General features: G+C 43.7%; 1 protein-coding gene across 3 annotated transcripts in view; it reads right to left on the bottom strand.

Annotated features, from left to right (window-relative positions):
* Positions 1–17,580, bottom strand: part of MAP3K15 (mitogen-activated protein kinase kinase kinase 15) — a 73,115-nt gene extending 55,535 nt beyond the window's left edge. The window contains exons 1-2 of one of the 3 annotated variants that reach the window (XM_048936490.1): positions 17,084–17,580; positions 492–631 (exon numbers count right to left, since the gene is read on the bottom strand). In XM_048936490.1, coding sequence (XP_048792447.1) covers positions 492–631; positions 17,084–17,402 — 459 coding nt within the window. In that variant the 5' untranslated portion in view covers positions 17,403–17,580. Of the gene's footprint in view, positions 1–491; positions 632–854; positions 993–17,083 lie in introns of those variants that run through there. The other 2 variants (XM_048936482.1, XM_048936500.1) reach the window with 2 other exon arrangements.
* Positions 17,581–18,014: the final 434 nt, after the last annotated feature.

The following is an 18,014-nucleotide window of genomic DNA, read 5'->3' as shown; positions in this document are numbered from 1 at the left end:
AAGACTTCAGCGTACAGCATGTTTCCCTAATGTAATAGTGAACAACAGGCCTGTAAAATGATTTGATTAGGATCTCTTCCTTATTCCTTCCTTCTTCATCAGAGAGAAATAAAAAGAAGATTCCTGTAATCTTAGCTTCTCAGAAACTAGGAGATACTAACTTCAGCTGAGAGAAGTACTTGAATGTTCAGAGTAGGTTGCAATACATTACTTCTTTGACCATCATTACTAGAAGTGAAAGTGCAGATTTTGTACAAGTCAAACCATCTGAAGCAAACCCAGTACTGCAGCATGGATCTTTTCTTATAAACAAGCTTTTACTTTACTCTAACCACTGCTATTCTTGGTAGTAGCTGTTATTCTTAACAAGATTTTGCTAAATAGCCATTAGGAAATCACACTCAATGAAAATTTCTGCCACAAATGTTTGCAGAATCAGGTAGTTAAAGTTATTTCTGAAACGAAGCAAGATTTTGAAGAGAGAACCTTACTTTGAGAGACTGGGCAGTGTCATCATCAGTGCCATGGTAGAGTATAACATTATTTGCCATGTCAAAGCTTTCACGCACACCAAGGTGGTAGAACAGTGATGGTTGCTTGCAAATATCACTCATATCCACAACTGCAACATCTGAAATGAGAGAGGAAGGGGGGAAAGTGCTAAAAAAAAAAAAAAAACCAGAAAAGTCTTAAAACCCAATTTATTACTACAAAGAATTTAAAATGAATTCCGAAATCACACACACATTTGTAAGTACAAAATCAACATACTCAATTAAGGATCATTTTCTCATAGTACAAGTATTACCATGCACTTGAGAGATACTATATCCAGAAAATGATCACAGTATTACCATAACTGTGAGGCACGGTCTGTGAATTCACAGTTTTGAAATCACTGCATCGGGTGTACTGCAGGTGAAGAAGGAGTTCTACTTTTGCTCCCCAAGCCAGGCCTGACAGTCTGAATACCCACTAAGATGGGAAATGTGGAATCTCCAGGTGAAACCTCTGAGGAGAATAAGGCAGATGAAAATTAGGGAAAACCACAAGACCATGTTTATTTTCACTGAATCTTGCAACAGAGGAAATTCCTAAACAGTGGAAAAACAAATAATTTGTGAAATTGACTTTTAAAAGCTATACACATTTTGAGGTGCAGGGCAGAGTGAAATACAGAACTCAACTACAAGCAGCTTGAGCAAGACTTCAAGTGTTCCTGGGTAGCACTCAAGTCAGAAATGAAAGTAAGAAACTTTGCATCAGTGAAGATGACCAATACAGAGAGGTAAATAGAAATACCCTGTACTATGCAGAACAGCTGAGATACAGACTAAAGATTTGGAACTCACTGTCTGTTTTTTATGTGAGCCTAAAGACCAGCACAGACAGAAGAAGTAACTGGAATAAAGACACTGTTTTTTTTAAGCTGTTTTTCCCTTGATCCTTGTATATTCTGTGCCACGTAAGAGAGTTGTGGTCTAAAGCTTTTTGAAGGTCTGTGTCTGCATGACTGTCTGCTTTCACTGCTGGTGGACAGACAGCTAAATGTACATCCAAAGTATTCATAAGACTAAAGCTTGGGCCTTCAAACCACAGGACAGTCTGAAGTACAAAACAGATTCCAAAGTCCCAGTTCAGCAGGGCAGTAAATCCTGCACCTCTGAAGCTGCTAACAGACAGCTCCTGTATCTACAGGGAATGACGGAGAAGAACGAAGCTACTAATAAACGAAAAACCCAGGAGCGGGCCAGGCCTGTTGTGTGAAATCCAAACAAAGCAGTCAGTTCACCTGGGTTTCACTGAGGTTACCTACCAGAAGAATCAATGCCTCATACTCAGTATGCAAGTTCTTGGTAAATCCAGCAGTGAATATACATTCCTGTACAATTCCACCTGGGTATTTTAAAGATTTCTCATTAACCTGTTAAAGCACAAGGACGGGCTTTTGAGTCCACAGAAATGACCTGCCTAAAAACCTAAATGTCTCTACTTAAAACATGATAATTTGAAAAATAATTAATAAAATAAAATCATGGTAAAGAGAGAAAATTCTCCTTATGCCTGAGCAACCTCAAATTCTGCACTACCTACTGATCACCTTTCCATTCCTGCTCAACGAGCTTTCTACAGCAGAGCTAATCCTAGCATATCTCATGCTACAGGGTCATACAAACTGAGCAGGCTTGAAGCAGTAAATCCCAGCTTCACCCACACATCCTCATCCAGATTATCCTCACCTCCAACATTACCTCCAAAATCAATTGAGAAAACATAAGTGATCTATAAAATAAACATTTAGACGAAATAACAAGCAGACCTAGAATCACATTAACTCAAAGAAAAAGATGAAGTCAAAGAGTTCTGGACTGCTTTTAGGGCCTGTATAAACTCATTTTGTGGAACTGTGCTGTGGAGTCAAAATCTCCTTCCTGGTGAGAAGATTTAGACAATGTGTTCACACAGCACACAGATACTGCATTTTCCAATATCATGTGAGCAATGACCCATAACAGTTTACTGCAACAAGGCTACCCGCAGCCCATAGCTGTGCAAGCCTACATCTGAAATTTGCCTTCTCTTGTCTGCTGCTCGGTTACACTGTCAGTTGCGTCAGAACCACATTAAATGGGCATAACCACAGAAATGTCCACATTAAAAAGGAGTATTATTCAGCAGTTAACACTGATAAAGGATAAAAGAGGATGAGTTTTTCCTGTTTATTCACATCTCATGAACACAAGTGTGAATAAGGTAAAATAAATAGAAGACTAGCAGGGAAGATGAAGGTGGTATCACAAAAATATACACGTACATGGAAAAAACAGCCCAGGAAGATGACCAAATAGATCCAGTCTGACTGTGGGAACCAAGGGATGAAACAGAAGCGAACACCATCTGACTAAAGCAGAGCATCAGAAGTGCTGGTGGCAGCAGAGCAGAGCAGTGAGAAGATCCTGTGTTCCCAGAGTGGTCTCCACAACCCCTCCAGCAGGAACAGCAGTGTGCTGGGAGCAGGAAGGAGAGAGTATGCACCTATTTACATAGCAGCTTTACTCAGGTGCTAGGGAAGCATATCTTGAGTCTGGTGAGGTCAGGAAATGATCACGAGTGGAGAACAAATGATGAATAATCAATGCTAATTAAAGAAGCAGCTCCCTGAGACACATTCAGTGCAGTGAGCACTGCAAGTACAGCACTCAGTGATAGTGACCATTCCCCAGAACTACTGTTTTCAGGGCTACATCTCTTTTATTAGTGTAGCAAGTGTTGATGTAGTGTATCAACTAATGATTCACAAATACTTTTCTTTCAGTTGTCTTATGCTTTGCTTGCAATTGATGCTAAAATCTACAGTTTCTACAGTTCTTGAAACACAAATAAAGGATCCTGAAGTACAACGACATATATAGGATGGTTACAAAGAGAGAAGAATTTCCATACTTATAAGATCTGTGAGATACATAAAATTAATATTGCAGCACAAGCACCTGCTTAGCAAAGCACAACTTATGAACTGAAAGAAGTTGATCACTCTTCATCCTCTACTCCCATCTCCGTGTCAGAAAGGCCAATTCAACAAAACGCTTTCCAGGCTTCTCTTTCCAAATTTAGGTTCAGCTTCCTTCCTCACAGATAAGTGCCAATCAAGAATTAATGCCAACTTTTTGGATAGCCAGACTGTAGGTGGTAATAGCTGAAGTTCAGAGTAGAAGTCAGCAGAAGCAGTCGGCTTAGAAGAAACAGTGGCACATGTAGTTGGAGGGAAACTGGTAATGAAATCAATCAACACGACACGCTTGCAATGCCTGAAAGCATTTTAACTTAAGCAGAAAACACAAAAACTGTATTTGTTTTAAATATCTTGTTTAGTCACAACCAGAAATTTCTTCTTCTTGAGTTCAGTTCTCACCTGCAACCTTTTATGCTTTGGAATTCAAATAGCCTCAGCACCACTAATTCTCATTCAGCAAAACCATCCCTTGGGATACAGTGAACACCAGACAACCACCCAAAATGCAGCATGGACAGATTGAGAGGCCAACATTCATCTCGAGCTTTCTGCACAAGCACCCTTTTCATCCAGACTGATCCAGAACAGGGTTACATTCAGACCCAAACATTACAGCCATTAATCCTGTCAGCACTGTGGTGCTACTTTACAGCAGTACTCAGATACTGCCCCTTTCATCTGCACCAGAGGACACACATTAAAAACAGAAACAGAGCGTATTTTTAGTGATCCAGTGGTGTTTACTGCAATTCAGGTGAAACGAGTATTTAAAACTATTAATTTTTCTAAACCATGATGAAGTATTCATATTTATAACTGATATGTACTCCTTATTGTCAAAAGAACCCGCTCACCACAAAAATTAAATCACACACAAGAAAGCACAATTCATTTAAAAGCAGCAGAACAAATTACAGCAGGTAAGTAATACTGCCAGTTTTAGGGATTGATATAGAAAATAAATTCATTTTCTCATTTACTTTTATGTCCTGCGGCTTCCTTATTAATTAGATACATCACCTCAATCTTGCAATCCCTCAATAGCATATTAAAGATTTTGTGTGTTGTTAAATGGAAGGAAAGGTTCTCCCAAAGTCCTTGGAAATGAAAAGCAAAAGCTTTATGAAACTTTATTAGATGTTTCCTAAATATAACTAAATTCACTGTAAAACCGTACATTTCAAAGAAGGCAAAGCGTTATTCTAAAATAGGAAAGCAGTTCTACTGATCCAGAAAAGCAAAACTTGTGCCCAATGTCTGTGCTTACATTTAACTGATCTTCCAAGAGTGTTTCTCAAACTCTGCGAGACACAATACAACTGTGCAACTTCAAGAACTGGTGCACGAAGAAAATTAATATAGTTAATAGAACACATGGCAAATCCAAAAGTAGAATGCACTTTTAAAGCTCTGCACAAGCATGAATATGAAAACATTGCCTTACTAGAAAATATTGGAATAGCAAAACACCTGAAAAGAACCCATCACCAGAAGGGGTAGAAAAATTTATTTTTCTTCTTTTCCTAAAATGTTAACAGCATGAAAAGAACTGATCCTAGACAACCTTTTCTTGCATTATTGAACTGCAGAAGTTAGAAAATATGTAATTTACTCTAAACTGTGTATGTCTAAGCTTAGAAATTGCTCACTGTTTTCCACAACAAACCTTTGTTCTCAGTCTTGTTTTTTTTCCAACTTTGCCAATTTGCTTGAGGTTGTGTGCTTGTGTTTCTGTTATTTTTTTTCTTACAAACAATTTAATTAAAAACAATCCAGTCATTTCTGAAACCATGTTGGGGAACTTGTTCTTTTGGCAGTATTAAGCATCCTCCCATGCCAAATTAAGACGGCTTAGCACTCCCGTGTACCAAAACAGAGTCTGAATAGTCAGTCTCCCTGGACATACTCATGTTAGTCTCAATTAATGTTATTTATTCCAAAACTAAGATTCAGCAGCCATTTGGTCAGTCACAAGACAGGTGTTTGGTCTCATGAGATCATCTTCACTCCCCTCATTGTCAACGCAGAGAGATAAAGCACTTTTAAAATACCATTTGTCTGATCCATCAGAAGTCTACTTTAGCCTGTCTCCTTCCCTCCTGTGACTCCTCTTTAGGTGATCTGACAGCAGTCTTTCAGTATCTAAACGGGAGCTACAGGTAAGAAGGGAACAGACTCTTTAGCAAAGTCTGTGGTGATAGAAAAAGGGAAATGGTTTCAAGCTCAAAGAGGGTAGATTTGGATTAGATATAAAGAAAAGTCCTTTACATTAATGGTAGTGAGGCACTGAAACCAGTGCCCAGAGATGTGGTGGGTGCCCTGTACGTGGAGACTTTCAAGGCCAGGCTAGATAAGACCCTGGGCAACCTGATGTGGCTGTGGTGTTCCTGTTCATTGCAGGGGAGCTGGACTAGATAGCCTTCAGAGGTCCCTTCCAACTCTAAGGATTTCATGATTATATGAAAAGAACTGTAGCTCAGAAGTGCACATTCCTCTCCACTAGCTGTGAAGGGAGTCAGAAATAATGGCATGTAAGGTGCTTTGTGCTATGAGGTGTTCTATAGAGCCTAGCAGTCCTTCTCTGAAGTACCACATTCAACTTCTAATGCATTTCAGTCAAGAATTATAAAATCTCAGCAGGTACTTCCCTGCAGATGTTCCCACCAGCTAATCAGTGAACTGGCCACTAGAGAAAAACTACAGTTCTTCATCATCAACACTAGACCTGCAGTTACTCTGCCTCCGAAGGAGGAACAGAAGGGCTGTCACAAATTAGACCCACCGCTAAGATTTCTCTGAACACCAAACTCTTGCTTGAATTTCCCAGAAATTGCATATTCCTGGCCTATGGATGAAGTTTACATTCATTGAATTCTCACTAAACATTACCTTTCAAGACAAATCTAAGCATTACATTTCCTTGAAAGCCAACGGCATTCATACTAAAACTAGTTTTACTAGTCTGTGTTTAACTCAGAGAGGTTGTGGATGCTCCGTCCTTGGAGGTGTCCAAGACCAGGTTGGATGGTGCCCTAAACAACCTGGTTGAGTACCAGATCTGGAGGTTGGTGGCCCTGCCTGTGGCAGGGGGGTTGGAACTTTATAATCCTTGGGGTCCTTTCCAACCCAAGCCATTCTATGATTTCATACTGCAGTTTTTGGTGTTTTAAGAACAACATGACCTCAAGTTTGAGGCAGGTAACACAGTGGTGTGAGAAATCACAGTTAAAATAAAGTATGCACACACATTCACTGGAAAATTTACAGCATACAGCCCTTCAATGGTCATCCTTCCTGCAAAAGTTCACCCACTCTGAGCCACAGATCTTTAGCTACCAACCATAATCAAATCAAGTGAGTACTGACAAGGTCTTCATGCTGCCAATAAATGAACGTTGTGACGTGCACAAGAGATCACTATTTACACAATTTCCTTCAGGCTCGTGGATTCGAAACTGAGGGAGAGATCTCATCATTTGGATCTTAGTGTTTGAGCAATTTAACAGCCCAAGCAGATTGAAAGAGACAGCTATTTACACTTCCCACATGCTTGTTCAACCTTGATATCCAAATGTACACTAACAAAGCATCATTCAAAAATTGTCACAGTGTATTTAAAGAACAAGTATCAGTTTCTCTTCTTGTTATTCACAGACATTAAGCAAATGAAATTTCCAGAAGTCACTTATTTCTCACTTTTCCCAAAGCCCTGAGCAGTGGCTGATAAAGGATTTCAAATCGACATATCCAGAACACTACAAAAATATTTATCCACCACAGATTACCTGAGAAAGAAACCTGCTCAGTTTTTCCCTGCTTACATACTCTTAGTGTATTAAAAGCTTTGATATAGGTGCTAGACAGCCATAAGGAGCAGATCTCATATTGTACATGCTTTTCACAGACCCACAGAATGCCTCAAGTTGGAAGGGACTCACAAGGATCATGGAGTCCAACCCCTGGCTCCACACAACACCACCCAAAACCAAACCCAGTGTCTGAGAGTGTTGAACTCCGGCACTTGGGGCAGTGCCCACTGCCCTGGCAGCCTTCTGGGTTGCCCCTCATGGGGTTCCCCGCCCTCCGCGCTGTGCTGCAGCCCCTTTCCCTGACCCCCAGCTGCCCTCCCCTGACGCAGCTCCACGCCGTTCCCTCGGGCCCTGTCGCTGTCACACAGAGCAGAGCTCAGCGCTGCCCCTCCGCTCCCTGGGAGGAGCTGCAGCCGCTGTCAGGCCTCCCCTCAGCTCCTCTGCTCTGCGCTGAGCAAACACAGGGGCCTCAGCTGCTGACATGTCACATTCTGGACCCTTCACCATCTCTGTAGCCCTTCTTTGGATGCTTGCTATATTCTTCTTACATTGTGGTGCCCTAACCTCAGTGCCTGAGGTGAGGATAACATTATTTCCCAAATTTCCCTAGCAAGTCAAGGAGCCCACTACTTCTGCACAGTCAGCCATTTTGCCACCTTGTTTAGCTCAGAGAAGCAGTGGAATAAATTAAAAGCAGGCATTTCATGCTAGCACTAGCTGTGTGCCAAGCGTCACATGAGATTGTTTCCACTGCAATGTTTACTAGAGCTGAGCTTGCCAGTTAAGAGAGCATACAGAAAAAGGCACCCAGCCCTGAACCTGATTTGAACTTTGCCTGTAGTTTAGGGGGGGGAAAATAAGAAAGTTTAACTTGATGTAACTTCTCATTCACCTTGGCACTTCCTACACTGAGTCATGAGAGGCAACGGAGTCATAAGAGCCAATGAAAGGGATTGAAGTACAATTTAAAAAAAAAAAAAAAAAAAAAAATTCTTTATGGGATTGCCTGACCTAAGTACAATTAAGAAGAGTATGAAATTCAACAAGAATGGCTTTCCCTTCCTTCTTAACTGCAAGGCCAATGAGGTTCACATAAGCTCCAAACCTTTGAGCGCTTATCCAACCTAAATGATTTCAGTCACTCATCATATAAGGTTGAATATCTTAGATGGGAAGCAGCACATACTTGTTCAATCTGCACATCCCGAGCACATCACACATTGGCCAACGACATATATCAAAAACATGTGAAAAAACAAAATTATGCTGCATCTTATCTTCTGTCCAAAGAAACGTTAGAGATAAGACTGATCAAAGTACAAGGCTCTACCATGGAAAGAAATAGAAATACTTTGGTACGCCAAAGTTTATAGGTCTGTGTAAAGCTATTTAAGAGCTTTTTTTTTTTAATTTTTTTTTAAAAAAGAATGAAAAATGTAACATACAAAGACAAATGAGACTTACCTGCTCTAAATCCCTTATTTTCTTCCAAATCATTTGTTTGAAAACAATTATCAAGAAACAACTCCATCACTAGAGATCTGTACTTGTCCATACCAAACTGTGGCATCGGTCTCAAAACTATATCACAGATTTCCTCTTTATAGAGCCTCAGACTTCCATTTAGGGCCCACATGGAAGTACAACATTAATGGATAAATTGTTAATTGAAGACAGGCAGCATTGTTAAAGTGGAAATGCAAATAAAGTTCACATAAAACCACAACATTCTCTGTGAGCCAAAAAGCTTCCACTCATGTGCAGACAGAGTTCTTGAATCAGTATTCTGGATGTTGGGCAGATGTGGATCCAATCTGGTATTTTTGCCTTGCCTGTACACAGCACAAGCTTTATGTGCCCGCCTAAACGCTGCATGCATTACTGTAAAAATCCTTATCCACCACTGACTATTGTAATTTCAGAGATGTGCAACGCCCATTAAAAAATTAGGAAGCACTATTTCCAGGTACTGGTCAATAAAATCTAGGATTTCAGTAGAGGGCCTCATTTCCAAAGCGAATTACCAACATTATGTACTTTAACTATCCTATAAATACAGTATGAGTTATTACTTCCAACTTGCAAATGGGAAACATTAGCATGAACACTGCCTGCTAATTAACACAGTGCACCCATACAAAATTTCCCTGTTTCAAAATAGAGCATAACTAAAAGTAAATAAATAATGTAACTCCAAGCTAGTTATCACAGGATCTCTATCAGAGGAATATTAGTACTTCCATGCTGCAGTTCAGACACAGTTACATGCCAGCTCTTCCTAGGATTGCTGCTCTGTCACACTTATCGTGGTGTAGCAGAGTACAGATCACAGATCAAAACTCAGCAGAAAAAAAGCCAAAGCCAAACAAACAAAAAACCCTCACTAATATTTGTATTCCTTACTCTGAAAATTAGTTTAAAACTTCAAACTGGCAGAAAAAGTCAACAGCAAGTGACTGTAAGAATCTGCAGTCTTGTGGCTTGAGCCATGGAGCAGGGAGAGCTCTGGGTTTTGTACCAGTGAAAAGTTTCAGCATTAACACTACAGCAGAGCGATTGACTTCTGTGAGGCTAACTTATTATGAAGGGTAGAAAAGCAAGCATAGTTTATTATGGTACAGTGATCCATAACTTTTAAGAGTCAGAATTCATGCTGCTTCCTCACAGACCACAGCAATGCAGCTTTTGCTCCTGGCACACCTCCATAGCCACCCCACCCTCCAAGGAAAAAGTGAAGCTAGTTGCAGCATCTCTGAAAGATAACAGGCTAGGTGAAATTGTACATATTTGGCCCACCAGCAGCTGCCAGCTGAACCACACAGACCTCAGCAGAGACTGGAGCTATGCTGTTTACAGCAAGCCTGTGCTTGGAAGCAGGATAAAACAACAGCTGTGCTCCCTCTTGGCTTGGTCTCAAGCACACGCGCTGCAGTTCAAAGGTTGCATGAGGCTAAAGCAACTCACATACACACTGAAGCATGAGGGAAAGAGCCTACCATGTTCACAAGTTTCACCAGCAAGCTGTACACCAACTTGAAGTTCTCCTAAAAAAGTGACCCTATACACCTGACTGCCTAATTCCAACCATGTAATATCACTGGAGCATGAAAGGCAGCAGCCCAAGCAGGCAGTGCTAGGGGCTGCTCCTTTGCCTGCGCCAGAGCAGCAGCATGCCCCACAGGTTAGCTAGATGTGGATTTGCAGCCAGCATAGAACAGCCAGTGAGTTAGAACTAGGGGCCACCACTGGAGCAGAGTGCAGAAGAACCCCCAAAATCTGGAGTTCTTCCCCCAGTTCTGCACCAACTCCTTATTAGAAGAGCCTTACCTCAAACTTCTACATCTGCAAAACAGGAATATCAATTTCTTTTTAACTAGGGATACATAAACACCTGTGATTTGCTTAATAACCATGTGTAATTCCATGATAAAACAGAAGTGAGATATAGATATAAATAAAACAAAAGCAGGTAATAAAAGCATTACGTGACAGAACACACAAAGCATAGGTGAGGTTGGAGTAGATTGCTGAAGATCATCACAGAATGCCCACGCTTGGAAGGGACCTCAAGGATCATGAATCTCCAACCCCCCATCACATGCAGGGCCACCAACCTCCCCATTTAATACTAGACCAGGCTGCCCAGGGCCCCATCCAACTAGCCTTGAACACCTCCAGGGACGGGGCATCCACAACCTCTCTGGGCAGCCTGTTCCAGCACCTCACCACTTCCCCCTGACATCCAGCCTAAATCTCCCCTCCCTCAACTTAAAACCATTTCCCCTTGTCCTGCAGTTATCAACCCTTTCAAAGAGTTGATTCCCCTCCTGTTTATAGGCTCCCTTTAGGTACTGAAAGGCTGCAATGAGGTCACCCCGCAGCCTTCTTTTCTCCAGGCTGAACAAGCCCACCTTCCTCAGCCAGTCTCTGTAGGGGAGGTGCTCCAGTCCCCTGATCATCTTTGTGGCTCTCCTCTGGACCCTCTCCAACAGCTGTCTTTCTTGTACTGGGGGCTCCAGACCTGGACACAGTATTCCCAATGGGGCCTCACAAGGGAGAGCAGAGAAGGACAATCACCTCCCTGTCCCCCCCCCCCCCCTCTTCTGATGGAGCCCAGGATACCATTTGCTTTCCAAGCTGCAAGAGCACACTGCTACTCGTGTTCAGTTTATCATCCACCAGGACCCGCAGGTTCTTCTTTGCAGGGCTGCTCTCAAGGACTGCTCCTTCCAGTCTGGGATATGCCTGGGATTCCTCTGGTCCAAGAGCAAAACCTTGCACTTTGCCGTGTTGAACCTCATTAGGTTCATCCAGGCCCACCTTTCAAGTCTGCTGAGGTCCCTCTGAATGGCATCCCTTCCTTCCACTGTATCAACTGCACCACTCAGCTTGGTGTCATCAGCAAACGCTGACGGTACACTCAATGCCATCATTGATGTCATTGATAAAAATATTAAAAGCACCAGTCCCAAGCAAGTCCAACCCTCCAAGGAAGTCCAATCGAGTCCAACCCCCTGCTGAAGTAGATTCCCTACAGCAGCTTACACAGGAAAGCATCCAGACAGTATTTGAATATCTCCAGAGAAGGAGATTCTATTGTTTCTCCGGGTAGTCTGCTCCAAGGCTCTGTTGCCTTCACATGCCTTATGCTCATATGGAACTTCCTATGTTCCAGTTCGTACCCACAGCCTGTTGCTCTGTCACTGAGCATTGCTGAGCAGAGCCTGGCCCCCATCCACCTGACATCCACCCTGCAGATATTTGCAGCACAGGAACATGAATGAACTCAACACAACCTACTTATGGTTACTTGCTTATATGTTTCTAATAATGTCCAGCTGACATCAAGAGAGCTATTTCATAAACCTATAGGCAAGCTGAACCAAAGCGAAGCCCTTCAAGCTACATGTTAAAAGAGCAATAAGGCTGATATACAGCTATGTTTCACTGTTGACAGTGAAAATAATGTTGAGTGAAGCATACAAACCTCTGAATTCAAGTAAGCATTCCTGTAAGATGACTTCATACTGGAAGTTGAACCCAATATCATTAAAGAAAAATACACATTCAGAATGTAAAGGTTACATCACGGCACCTTGGATGTATCAGAATGCAATAACATAAACACTTGATGGACTGCATCAAGCTTGCTACTGTCATTTAAAATTTACCTCACGTCCTTGGATATAAAAGGGCTGTACTGCTACTACATTACAGTCTTGTTAGCAAAATATTTTACTTTGGCGGCACAATGAAGTGCTTGGCTGAAGTCTCCCAGAGTTGTTCTGCATATGCAGTATCACACAGAGATAAAGGGTCAGGTCCTGACAGCTCTGCTATTGTATTAAAGCAGCACAACACCTAACCCAGTCAGCCCCAGCCTCTTGGCTACCACCTTCCCGCTCTGAAGATGGTTTTACTGCTTCTCTTCATGTTTCCATATCACCCTGTGCACATATCTCCTCAGATTTAAAAAGAAAATACACCCACAGCCACATGGCCAGTTGCAGAAGAAATGAAAAGAGAAATACCAAGTATTCCTCAATAAAACTGCAACCTCTGCCTGCTGAAGTAAGCATCAGACACTCAGCCAACCTTTAACCCCTTCCCACCACTCACTGTCACACCTAAGAGCAAAGATAAACTGCAGCAGCAAGGTTTGTTGACGTTTATTTAAGGTTATTGCCCTCACCTGTCATCCTCACCTTCCTGTTAGAGATTACAATTCCTGCAGCAGATTCAGCAAGGCAAACATGTGCCTCCAGCTCAGCTATACCAGTTACCACACTGTGTATTAGCTTGAAGATAAATGTTTACTTTATCCTGACATCCTTGCTTCTGACTGTAAGTGCAAAGCACTCCTGCCAATTCTGCAGTGAGGATGCCAGCCTTCAGAGGGAAGAGGGCTTCAGGGCAGCAGCTGGCTATGGGTGACAACGTGGCTTCAGTCAGTGCCAGTCAGAAAATCAGGACCCAGAACAGACAAGCTGCCTTTCCCTTTCATGGCTTGAAGAAAAATAGTTTCAGGGACATGAAATCAGGATAACATTAAAACTATGATAGAGTGTAAGGAGGACCCACCTTTCAGGCTCTGTCTGGAAGCCCTCTCCAGTCTAACATTGGCTCTGAGTGAAGAGAGGGCTGCTGGACAGGTGTCAGGATATCCAACAGTGCATCTGGGGCTGCCTTACCAGGCAGGATGCTGCTAAGAAAAGTTCGTATGTAGCAAAACAACAGAAATGAACTTCAAAATATTCCATTACACACATAAACAATCTGACATACTGTTTCCTGGATTGTTGCAGGAGTAACCTTTTTCTCAGGCAAATCCTAGCTTTATTCATCAGTAGTTCAGTCTCTGCCTGGTCTGTCTTCCTTTCAGACAAATTTAGTGCTGCTGACTTCAATAACTGCCATCATCTCAAAACATCATGGCCAAACGATCCAAGAAATATTCCAAGCCTCCCCCTGATTGCTTCTTTGTTCCATAGACACCAACACTCACTTCTGTATGACATAAATTACTTTGTTGATTGCTTGTTTCTAGAACAACCTGACCAAAGAGAGCTCATCATCTTGTTAACAAGCCCTAATTTTACCATCTATCACGAGTTTGCTCTCACAGGAGCTGTAGAACTTACAAGTTCCCTTTTATCAAAGCACCATAGAAAGTTTAGTGATTTCTGAAGATGAGAGTCATTTTGCATTACCTGCTGGTCTGCATTAACATACCTAAGACATAAATCACACTTCGTGATAAGATGTCAAATGGTGGGAAGTCAGTAATGAGTAAGCTCAAGAAGAAAAGAAGGACATCCTACTCTCATTACAGCATATAAGTGCTTTTGAGCACTCTTCTCAATGGCCTACTGAGAAATAATCTACCAGAAATTCTGCCTGCAGACAGGAATAAGAGTTTCCTGTTGTTCTTTCTCTTTGCACTCCATCCTTAAAGATTTTTGGTTTCATCCTCAAAAAGGCACCAACTCCAATAATCACACTATCAGAGATTCATACTAAATAAAATACATCATCTTGCTTCAGGAGGGTGTCTTCTGACTAAAGTAAATGGCCACAACTTCAGGCAGAGTGGGAAAAGCAGGATAGCAGATAGAGCTTCGACCAAAGATCCCACTGATATCATTCAGAATGTGAAGACATCACTGCTCAGTCATTAAGTGTTAGTAGATACGTGCTGGCCAGGATTCCAGCCAGCAAAGCAAAAGGCAAGCAAGCAACTATTAAAAAAGCCCACCTATCATAACAGAGCAATAGGAACTGCTTCTTCAAGTTCTGCTCATGATGTACAGAAAGTAAACATGCATTGCACTACATCCCATCAGTATCACAATGGCTAACATCTCTCTGGACTTTGTTTTTAATGAAGACAGTTTCTGAACACAAAGTTAACTGCGCGACATTTATAATGGTCTTTGTTAAGAACTGAATAGATGCCAACAGCACCAATCCAACACACATTCTACAAAAAGAATATGACAGCAATAAATCGTATATATGAAAACAGAGGAACTAAAAGTGGCTGATTTTTCAGAGGCTAAGGAAATGGTGGGATAGCTGAACGAGACTGTTACGAGTAAAAAAACAATTATCAGCTTCCACATTTTTGGATAACAGCTGATACATACTCAAAAATGTATTCATTTTTATTTAAGGACGCCTGCATTTTCAGGGTTACATTGTAGTTGATGGCAGTTAATCTGGAATTCTCGACAGGGCGTAAATGCTAACATAGCAGTAACATTCTGCATGGTTTTCCAAAAAAGTACATAGGGTCAAATAAACCCCTCTGCTTTTGGACAACTTGCAGGGCTGGCTGAGAACAGTGACTCATTCTCTTAACACAGGCAACAATATGACAAGATGCCTTGACCTAAAAGCTTGCTAAATTAGGGCATCGATTACAGAGTTGTTCCCCTGACTGGTCTTAAAACACTGCTACTGAAAAGGTATGAATGCAGGGCCTGTTTTGAACAGTCTCCTTTGGAACAGTTCTCAGTTTAGAACTATTTGATTTTTAATGGATGAAAAAATTAGATAGAAAAGTGATGTAAAACATTTGCCAACTAAGTGCAGAGATAACAATGTCACAGTGGTATCCAGTGGTAAGGTAGTTCAGTATTACAGTTACATTAATCACGCATAAAGTGATCTCAGTTCTCCAAGATGCCCTGAATACCGAAGAAGTTGGCAAAGTTAGGCACAATCCCAGGCAAGAGACACCTATTTAATAATGCAGGAACTTAAGAAAATGAATAACTGTCTCAAATAAGTTCTCAGTGCAGTGCAGAGGAAGTATGTGCCTATGCATAAGTAGGACTGTCAAAAAAAATTTAGCATTGATGAGGCCAGCAGTACGGTATCGTACTTCCCTTCAGGAGGATAACACAAAGAAACACAGGGGAGATACACAGAAGGTGCTGCTTGTGGTTGTGTCCTAAGAGACATAGAGAGTACATATGTTATGATTAGAGAACACTTTCCAACCCTGCTAAGAGAGTCATAATGGAATCCCATCTGAGAAGTTAGTAAACAGCCAAAAAGATGTGTTGTTTGTCAATATGGATGACTTATTGAAGGATGAAATGGACTCATCACATGAGCATTTAAAATGAGAACAAAGTCTTAAAAAGTCTTCCTTAACTTGTCCCAAGAGTGTATTCTTGAGCAAGATGACATAAATGTGGACTCCAAGGAACTTTCCTCTTCAGAGGATTCCCCCAGTTTCCTGAAGTCTGCCCATAAGGTTACGAGAAAAATCAGTCTGGAAGTTGTGCACACACTAATTTTAATTACTTTAAATAAGATCTATTGACTTAGGGACTTGCTCTCTGCTTGCTCAGAAGGATATGACTCTTTCTCGTGCTGCCCAACCATTCAAGTGGTTTGGCTGGAGAAGAGAGAGCAGGATCCTTTTGAACCCAAAGAGACCTGTAATCAGCTGGAGCCTGGACAGCAAGCAACACCAATAGGTCAACTTCTTCTACACTTCCTTAGAATCACAGAATCATTGAGGTTGGAACAAAACACTAAGATCACCTTGTCCAATCACCAACCCATCACACCATGTCCACTGACCACGTCCCTCAATGCCAAATTCACACAGTTCTCAAATACCTCCAAGGGTGGTGACTGCAACACCTCCCTGGGCAGCCTGTGCCACTGCCTCATCACTCCTTCTGAGAAAGTGATGTTTCCTAATACCCAGCCTGAACCCCCGTGGCACAACTTGAGTCCATTCCCTCTCATTCTATCGCTGTTACCTGGGAGGCTGACTCCCACCTCACCACAACCTCCCTTCAGGTAGTTATAGAGAGCAATAAGGTCTCCCCTGAGCCTCCTCTTCTCCAAACTAAACAATCCCAGCTCCCTCAGCCGTTCCCCATAAGATTTGTGCTCCAGACCCCTCACAGCTTCGCTGCCCTTCTCTGGACACACTCCAGGGCCTCGATGTCCTTGTATTGAGGGGTGCAAAACCGAACACAGCACTCATCAGAGCGAAGTACAGATCGCTCTGTCCTGCTGGCTGCATTGATGCTATTCAGAGCAACAAGTGGGAGCAGGAGGCACCTGGAGGACCAGCAGAGTGGCAGCTTTCAGCTCTGAGCTCCCAGCCAGTTCGAGAACCGGGCAAAGCTTGTCAGCAAGTTACACCAGCCAGAGTGCCGCCGTCCCGAGGCTTGGTGCGCGCTGCAGATGAGCCACAGCCCCCGCCCCGCAGCCCCCCGCCCCGCCGGCTCACCCGCGTCGTAGAAGGCGTCCAGCACCGCCGTCTCCCCGAAGTCCAACTCCCCGAAGTTGACCGTGCCGAGCTGCGCACCCTCCGCCTCGCACGCCCGCAGCAGGCACTGCCTCGCCCCGGCTTCGGGGCTGCGCGCCCCGGCCCCCGCCTTGGGCGGATCGTTCAGCACGTACACGGCCCGCAGACAGCGGGACCGCGGGGCCGCCGGGCCGCCCTCCGCCGTCTCCCCGCCGCCCTCGGCCGGGCCGGGGATCGGCGGCTCTGGCTCCGTGCCGGGGTGCGCGGGCTCCGCCGCCGCGCCGCCCGCGGGGCTCTCCATGACGGCTGCCGGCAGGTGCTCAGGCGGGGCCGCGCCCCATCGCCAGCCCGAGGGCGAACTCCAGCCGCGCCCGCCCGGGCGCCGAGGCGAAGGCCGAACTCTACGCCGCCCTCCCGGACGGGGCAGCCCTGTGGGCCGGCGGAAACACAGCCCCGGGCGCACCGCGTCCCGCCGCCACCAGAGCGGGACTGAGGGGAGGCGGCACCGTCGGGGCGACCGCGCCTCGCGCCTCGCTTTCCTTCCCCGCCCCTCGCGGGGCAATCCGCCTTCGCGCACCGCCCGCTCCCCGCGGTCACTGCTGTTACTTGAAGAGGCGGCCCAGCTCGGCTGCGTTCGGAGGGGTAGAGCAGCGCCCTATGCCCGTGCAAAGCCGGAGTCCGTCTGCTGCTGTCAGCCCAAATCTCCGGGCTGTTCCCGAAGCGGCAAAGACCACTGGTTGCTGCTCGTTCTTCCCTCAGCCCAGTGTATTACGCCCTTTCCCTAATATCTTATCTTTCCACTTACCGTTTAAACTGTCTTGACCCCAGATAGACCACCTGTGCCAAAAGCTTGAGAAACAAAGCATCCTTCAATTCCTCCTATTTCTTTAAAATCTCCCGTGACTGTGGCTCC

This window comes from Lagopus muta, chromosome 1 (assembly GCF_023343835.1).
Source record: "Lagopus muta isolate bLagMut1 chromosome 1, bLagMut1 primary, whole genome shotgun sequence".
In the NCBI taxonomy this organism is placed as follows: Eukaryota; Metazoa; Chordata; class Aves; order Galliformes; family Phasianidae; genus Lagopus; species Lagopus muta.
The sequence above is the reverse complement of the archived record's forward strand: the minus strand, read 5'-3'. Positions and strand labels throughout refer to the sequence as shown.